Here is an 8,807-nt window from a genome sequence, read left to right on the forward strand (position 1 = left end):
TTTCTTAATTGTTCACAGAGATTTCAGCTTATGCTGCCCTCTGTTTTTAATGTATTTTATTGGTGAATAATAAATAAACCTGAATATAGATAAGTTGGTTTGCCATACTGCTCTAAAGTATATTAATTACTATTCTATGCCCTTATATAGATAGGCCCAGCTCAAAATTTGCGTGGAAAAAATTTGCGAAGAATCATAATTAAGGCTAAATAAAATTGTTAGTTTCATGAATTGTAACATTTTTTTTTTCATTTTGTACTGTATGCCAAGCTTAAATGGAAATTTGTTTTTCTTTTCACTTAAGTGTGCCTGAGAGCCGTTGGAGGTGAAGTTGGAGCTACATCCACCCTCGCTCCAAAAATTGGACCTTTGGGTTTAGTAAGTCAATATTTTCCTCATATGCTTGTGTAATCTGTACAAGTAGAATGCCTGAAGTACTTACTAACAAATATTATGTTCGTATAATAACAGACCTTCATCGTTTACTTTAGTATATTTTATCTGTTGTATAATCATCTTTATCGTCATTATTATTACCCCTCAATCTCTTCATTATTCTCATACATTATATCTTCATTGTCATAATAAAATCATCAATCAACATCCAGAAAATCATTATCATCAGGAACTTGACATCTTTATTGTTAATATCCTTATATATAATGATATTTTTTTTTTTCCGACAGTCTCCAAAAAAGGTTGGTGATGATATCGCCAAGGCCACTCAGGACTGGAAGGGTCTGAAGATCACTGTCCAATTGACCATCCAGAATCGACAAGCAAAAGTCACTGTAGTGCCTAGTGCTTCTTCCCTCATCATCAAAGCTCTCAAGGAACCCCCACGTGATAGGAAGAAGGTCAAGAACAGTAAGTATACCGTAGCCCAAATTCCCTTTTTGTCTATTTGCAATCCTATGCCGGGAACTCACTCCTCCTGATGCGAAAGAATGCCACAATACGTGCACAACAGATCGTTTCTAATGACGATCAACTGAGAGTGCCACCTACAACTAGCGGTCAGTGCCGCATCATTTAGCCCTTTCAAGGAGCGGAGTTAGATTCTGTGTAGGATGGTCATTACAGCCAGGACTGCCCGGCTTATAAAGTAAATAATTTGTTGTACAACACCGGTTCTCAAACTATAGGTCACAACCCAAATTACAGTGTAGCAGGGTTGCAAAATTTTTTGTGGGTCGCAGCAAATTGCTAGAATGTTTTTTTTGGTCAAAAGTTTTGAGAACGGCTGCTGTAGAATTCAAAAGGTCATGTTAGCTTGACCCTGTAAATTCAGTGCTGGTTACTGTTGACAATCATTGATAACAGCAGGAGTATTCTATTAACTTTAATATAAGTATTAGATGCATGCTTCTGCTGGGGGGGGGGCCCTATTTTTAATGTTTAATTCAACCTGTTTTATGAAATTTTATTTTTATTATAATCATATGAAAATATAATATTAGATTTCCATAAAAAAAAAAAAAAATCTTGTAATATGCAAAAAAATAATTCAAATTCTTATGTATTTACTCTTGTAAAGCTCATACAAAATCTTCTCTTTCAACTGACAGTCCAGCACAGCGGTAACATTAGTCTTGAACAGGTCATTGACATCGCCCGTATTATGCGTGAACGTTCGATGGCTAAGGAACTCAGCGGTACTGTGAAGGAGATTCTCGGAACTGCTCAGTCTGTTGGTTGCACCGTAGAGGGCCAAGCACCTCATGATGTTATCGATTCAATCAACAGTGGTGAAGTTGATATACCTGAGGTAATACATTTTTATGAAGCTTTTTCTTTATTAACTTTAAAGCTAAGAATCCATTTGTGCGGTTGCGTTCAAATTTACAGTGCATGTTAAATGGTGCCATCAAATGCGTTTTTTAAAGGCCCTTTTGCATGGATTCATCACACCGCATGGCAGGCTGAAATAAAAAAAAAAGAATGAATCACTCCATAGAGCGATTAAAATATGCCCATACATTTACGGAGACGCAACTAAACCGCACTAATGGAATCGCTTTCGATTAAAAGGCACTACAAACGCAGCCGCAATCACAACCGGACAAATGGATCCCTAGCTTTAGAGGGTAGAAAATGAATAGATTTCTTTTTAGAATAGACAGAGCAGAAAATTGTTAAGATGATTAGGATTTTGCATGGGGAAATAGTAACAGGGGTCTTCCTTTGTAAAACCTCACTTGATAGGGTTTATAGCGTGCTGTATTTGAAGATTGTAATTTCGCGATGTAAACTGGTTCTGTGATCAGATATACAAATGCTTTATATTTACAGTAATTACGGTGGTTAAGGGGAAAAATGTAGATTTAATAAGACGGATTTGTCATTCTAATTTTGTATTAATAATTGTTTTCTTCATAAAATACAGAACAAAATATGTATGTATTTATTTTGTGAAGGATGCCTTTGATAATAATTGTGCTTTTATTTATTTTTTTTCCCCCCAGAATTAAATGATTGCAGTGGAGAGGGGAAATGGCAACATTCGAATCCAGCAACGATAATGCACTTCTATTTCTTGAAGTTTGTAAATAAAAGATGCATTTTATGAAATCAAATGATGTCTTGCACTTTTGTTATTTGAGACTCTTGCAAGGGATATTTTAGTTACCTTTATGACAAATTTACAGTAGCGACTATAGGCCAATGTTTTACAAACTGTGGGTTGTGACCTACCACTGGGTCTGCAATAGAATTTGGTGATTCAAAGAAATACAGTAAAAAAAAAAAAAATTCAAAAAATCAAAAATTTAAGTAAAACCAGGGCTGGCAAAATACACTGAAATGAAACCTGTTGCATAACGTTAACAGAGTAATAGGCCTAGCTCTTCCCAACTTATGCATCTATACATAAGGGGGTCAGTGAGTTGCAACTCGCTTTCAAATTTCCTAACTGGGTTGTCGGTCAAGTTTTACGAAACATTGCTATAATAGGCCATAAAAAAATAGTTAATCGTACACCCCTAACAAAATTCCATATTGTGAAATATGTTGATGAAGATGAATGAAATGGAATAATTCTTCGATATGTCTTTCAACTATAGTAGATGTTGATGAAGATAAGTGAAATGAAAGACTTCATTGATATTCCTTTCAACTAGAGTAGAGTATGCACTAATTAATTGTTAACTTCTTCCATGAAAACCTTGTTGAATTAAATGTGAACACAATTTAATTTGCCAAAGTTAAATCCAAAATAGCACTGAAAAATTGTTCGACTTGTTAATGGGAAACAACTATTTTTCATGCAAAATGATTTAAGTTTGGTGAAGTCAACTGAAGCAAGTTTTACTGTACCCAGAGTACATAAGGTATGGGTGCACAATAATCATTTCCTTAGAAGTTGCAGAATCTAATATACAAAAGCCTCCCTACCCAACATTGATAAAAAGGGCAACAATGTTTTTTGCTTACATTGCATTGTATGTTCAGTAGTTATGTATTGTACCTTTGCAAAGAATCACGAATATTGCAGCACTTTGGAAGGAAGATGCTCATTTTAAATTACTGTTGCAACATTATTAGTTTTAAAGCTGCAGTGTTGATTCGAAAACGGCACTTAGTGAAAAAAAATTCATGCGTGGCGTGGTGCTTATTTGAAAATATGAAAAGTGTAATTGTTGCTGTGAACTGAAAATAACATTCTGTACACTAAAATAATAAGTAAACATTAACTGGAGAGAAATTGGATGATAAAAAATTTATTACTTCACCATACAAGTATGCAATACATCAACTACTGCAAGAGTTAACTGAATTCTATAAGCTGCACCGACTCTATGGAACATGAACCTGCAAGCCAAACCTCCATACACATTAACGCCCCCTACCCTAAACTGTAAACAAATCTAATGGAAGCAACATCATTATAAAACATTTTTACAGCACTGTATGTGTAGTTCCACATTTACACTGAAATTAAAAGGGAGTTTATTTGTGGACAGTATATACGTATCCAAAGAAATTATAAACCCCTCATTGAATAAATACCCTTATTCAAATACAGTACAGTACTTAAAAAACTTGATCCGTTTACTTTTTATCAGAGGCTCTTGATTCCTTGACACTATAAGTACTAACCTACTATGAAATGATACAAGTTTCAACAGCAAACCTATGTTACGGTCTTCATTTATCAACAGACACTAATAACAACCATACCATTATTAAAACTGCTACATTATTTGTTTTTACCCTTTAGATGTATATATAAAACAAATCCACAATTAAATTTGTCCATTTTAATAATCTAGAGTTAATGCACTATTGCTGAATGTTGCTTGCATTGTCACCCCAATTCATTACAGGCTCTACATGTGCATAAATTAAATTTAGTTTTGAAAGACACCAATTTGCCGAGAAAACAAGCCACATTACACCACAGACTACACATGGATGTACCTTCACTAATCCTTCCCAAGGTGTCGCTCTAACTAGGCCTACTCCATTATGTATGGAGATAAAACCTCAAGTTTTATAAGTTGTAGCCCGCTCTTCCTCAAGTAGTCAACCTTTTGTTTACTTCAGATGCATACCTTGACCACAAAAGATCTTTATATATTATTCACTAACCAAATTCTCAGAATAAAATTATACATCATGGAGAGTATTTCGATTGTACTCATTTACTGTACAATACCAAGGCAACGGTTGTGATGCAGTAGAACCAGAGGTGGCACCAGAATCATTGGACCGGACCAACACAAGAACTTATTTTTATTGTGCACTGTACCTGTACAACTACTAAAATTTCTCGAAACAGCTTAAAATGCCCAATTTCTTCAGGCGGAGCAGGGGATTGGCCTCTGGACTCCGTACTAGGACCTCGCCCTGAAGCCTAGAACTATCAGTTGTTGGTGTTTTGCTACAGCATTATATACATTTCATTTTAGGATAGGATGAATACAGTGAAACATTCCATTTTTTGGTACAGGAGGTGCAACATTAGCATGATGGAATATCTTAAAGCTTATTAATACAGGTACCATGCACACACAAGTAAGCCTTCCAACCTGAATACATAACTTTGCAAAATTATACATTTTAGCAAAATCCCACACACTACTAAGCAGCCATCTTGGAAGTTTTATTTCTGATAAAATGTTCAATCGGCCCAAAAATCTGCATTTGATTGACACATGTCAGAAATTGCACATCAATCACATTTAATTTGCTCAATCTTGATCAAGGTTTATCATTGTGTTGCAATAGTATTGTTCGTATTCGCCTTTTCACTGTTACTCGTTCCATCTTCTCCGCCATTCTCCTCATCGTCGTCGTCATCATCATCTTCATTTTCCATCAGCTGCTTGGCCTTCCTGATGTAGTATGCCTCATCATAGTGCTGTTTGCGTTTCAGTTTAAAATTTGATTTTCTTTCTGTGGTAAAATAAAAGTTTGAAATTAAATTTTTTTAAACTGAAGAACAGAATAATATTTAACACCTGAAAATTCTAACCAATCTCTATAACCATATTGAGCAATTTAAAAAAACTCCTTTTACAACAAACCGCAAGAAAACACACATTCAGGGGTTATGTGCAGTGGTGGATATACGCGCAGGGTATTAATCAGTATGTTTTTTTTTGTTGCTTATATTGCAAGGACAGTGGGGCCTCAAGAGGGCACATTAATTAGAACATATATATACATCAGTACACCCTTTACTCGTCAAAAATGCTGGAACAGAATGGGGATTTCTGCGTACCTCACTGTTGTTCCCTAATGCAGCCCCACTCCCTAGGGTAGTAAGCCCAAAGAAGCCTGCGCAATGAGGCTTAAAGAGAAAAAATCTTAAAACATAAAATAAAATACAGGTAAGTCTATTTTTCATACAAATGTCCACTTTGATTATTACCATTATTAAATTATTAGAAATTATTTTAATCAGTATTACTACTTATTATGATCATTTATTTTCTTATATTTAGTACATTTTATTGAGTTTATAAAGGTTTAGGGAGTGGAGTTATTCAAAACATTTAAAAAGACATCCATTTTTCATATGAATGCCACTTATTTTTACCATTATTAAATTATTAGGAATTTTACTATTAATATTATTTCATCAGTAGTATTACCATTTCTTATGACCATTTATTTTTTTTATATATTTTAATGAGTGGATGTGGCTTAGGAAGTGGAGTTATTCAAAATAAGACATCAATTTTGGATATGAATTTCCACCTAATTATTACCATCATTAAATTATTAGAAATTTTACTAATATTATTTTACAGTATTAATACTATTAATTATGAAAATTAATTTTTTTCTGTTCAGTATAACATTCTATTACAATTATTATACCTGTAGATTGTTAATATTTATTTCATCTCTTAAGCTATGTTCACATCAAGCCCGGAGCCGGTCATGAGCCCGGACAAAAAATTGTGAGTTGCTACGTTTTTTGAACGCTGCGTTCACATCGCGCACGGAACACAGTTGTTCGGGTAAAGTATGTGTGCGTTCGATTGGTTCGAACCAACCAAGCTTGTTGCTGATTTGTCCAAGAAAAAAAACGTACGATTTCAGGATACAAAAGGCTCTCAGATCCATTGGTCCGGATCCGGAGTCTGGATTGGAAATCGTACCAATTTGATGTGAACGGTCCTATTATTTACCACTGAACCCATTTTTCCCATGTCCGGACCGGAATCCCGGCTTGATGTGAACGTAGCTTTAGTCTCTATACTTTTTTTGAGAATTATTTTTTAAATTATGGACACTGTACTGTACCTTGTGCTTCCTCCGTCAGAGGTTCTTCCTCCTCCTCACTTGAGCTTTCTTCTCCTGGTTCCTTCTCCCACCACCTTTTTTCTATTGAGCTATTGTTGGAGAGTCTATAAAGAAAAAATATCAAAAATCAAAGTAGAATTGAACTCTTTACATCTAACGTATTGGGTGTACAGTTTTGTTAACTATTTCTTCAAGATTCAATTTATTTATTCCAATAAAATGGAAATAACATGAGTACATTTCAATATTTAAAATACTTTATATAAAAATACAATAAAACAAAATATGCAGTTCAAAGATATAAAATACAATACAAGATAAAACACCAAATACAATTAGATTAACATTAGATAGTAAAATTAAATAAAATACTGTACTGTGATTACTTGCTAGAATTATGATTCACATCATTTTGATTATTTTATTTTTACTATTCTATTACCATCTACTACTACTTTGAACATTTATTTTAAGCTAATAAAATGATTGCAACATAAATGAAATTCGAAACTGCAAACTATAATAGAACAGTAAAAAGCTAAATGAAGTTAAATTTATTTATTATTGTACAATTTGATCGAGTAAACCAGGCACTCCACGACCGTCACACGACTTTCACCTCTGCTACTGATAGACGACAGACGACATAACGGCATCTGCTGATTGTCAGTGGCAGTCCGAACGGATCCTCATTAAAAAAGCGGTCCGTTGGTTCCGCACCGCCACATGCGTTCGTCGGTGTGTTGCCGTTGCGTCACCGTCACGCACAGTGAGTACCCAGCTTTAAATCTCTCAGCTCTAGAAGATCATAATTGAGGAGACCAGGAAATTAACCACTCAGAAAGAATCAAGTGCCATCACACCTTTAAGAAGTTGGAAACTGAACACACAAATGTTAAAAAATTCTATGATTTCTGTAACTTACTTTTTACTCAGCATATCAGATGAAACGCCTCCCTTTTCTTCATCATCACTCACAGGTTCGTTTTCGTCGTCGTCGTCATCAGCCGCGATGTATCTATTGTAAGGCGTGTCTGGTTCATCTATCTTCATGTGTCCGTAATCCTTATCTTCTGGATGATTGGTTGCCAATATATTCATCTCATCCCATTTGATTCCTTCTCTAAAAATAAAGAGAAAACAAATATTATTATGAATATGAATACCACAAACTTTATCGCAATTTTATTTATAAAATTTAAATTCAAGTTAAACACATAAAAATATTTTATCATACAAAGCAGAAGTTAACTACAATATTAAACAAAACAGAACTATGAAAATATATACTGTACGTATAAAAAATAAGCGATGTACAGTACATGATAAGGAAGGTTAGTTAGGGTCGGCAACAGATAAGAACACTCAAGATAACATGTGGTAGCATGTTCAAAGCCACTGCCAAAAATAAAAGACAGGATTGTCATTATTTATTCATTAATTTAAAAATTATTAATATTCATTTATTTATTAATTAGGCCTAGGCCCTCCCCTACCCTAGCCCTGTACAGCAAGAAAAAATATAAAATATGAAATAGGCCTAGGCCTACATACATAGTCAGTGTGAAAGAAAAAAGTTGGAGAGAAGTGGGATTGGATTATTTTGTCTGTAAACTACGCCTTATTATTAAACCACGTCAAGAAGCGTAGCGCCCCCCGCCCCGCCCCGCCCAAGGCCTTGTGGCAAAAAGCAGATGGAGAAGCAAGGCGACGGGAGTAAAGGCTCTCTAAGGAAAGCCTACCTCTCTTTCCCTAGACCCTATCTAGGCCTATACTCAGGCTAGGGCCCACACGAGTAATAAAGGCCTAAATCAATGTTAACTTACTCCAATTTATTGTCTGGATTTTCAAAGTGACCCGGAGGTTTGAGAATACTCTTTTTCGGTTGCTTACTCAATTTTTCAGCCATTGTATCTCAGAAAGAATCTAAAAAATTAGGAATTTAAAAACAACATTCCTCATCACAAATTCCGGGTGCAGTGCAGTGAGAGAGAGAAATGTCAATGAATTTTTGGCTCTTTAAAAAATACCAGATATCATACATATGCGGC

The 8,807-nt window shown here is 34.8% G+C and overlaps 2 protein-coding genes across 2 annotated transcripts in view; one reads left to right on the forward strand and one right to left on the reverse strand.

Moving 5' to 3' along the window:
- Positions 1–2,576, forward strand: part of LOC117113401 (60S ribosomal protein L12-like) — a 3,721-nt gene extending 1,145 nt beyond the window's left edge. Inside the window, exons 2-5 of the mRNA XM_033256720.1 lie at positions 305–378; positions 687–867; positions 1,569–1,768; positions 2,466–2,576. Of these exons, the coding sequence (XP_033112611.1) occupies positions 305–378; positions 687–867; positions 1,569–1,768; positions 2,466–2,471 (461 nt within the window). The 3' untranslated portion in view covers positions 2,472–2,576. The remainder of the gene's footprint in view (positions 1–304; positions 379–686; positions 868–1,568; positions 1,769–2,465) is intronic.
- Positions 2,577–3,701: 1,125 nt separating this feature from the next.
- On the reverse strand, positions 3,702–8,764 carry LOC117113399 (protein phosphatase inhibitor 2-like). The gene is made up of 4 exons (XM_033256719.1): positions 8,583–8,764; positions 7,682–7,879; positions 6,757–6,860; positions 3,702–5,397 (listed from the first exon to the last, which is right to left on the reverse strand). Exons 1-4 carry the CDS (start codon positions 8,663–8,665, stop codon positions 5,213–5,215), a joined length of 570 nt encoding a protein of 189 aa, XP_033112610.1. The 5' UTR covers positions 8,666–8,764; the 3' UTR covers positions 3,702–5,212.
- Between the last annotated feature and the right edge of the window lie 43 nt (positions 8,765–8,807).

Source organism: Anneissia japonica, unplaced genomic scaffold, assembly GCF_011630105.1.
Source record: "Anneissia japonica isolate Jap-2015-1 unplaced genomic scaffold, ASM1163010v1 scaffold493_len2256704_cov171, whole genome shotgun sequence".
In the NCBI taxonomy this organism is placed as follows: Eukaryota; Metazoa; Echinodermata; class Crinoidea; order Comatulida; family Comatulidae; genus Anneissia; species Anneissia japonica.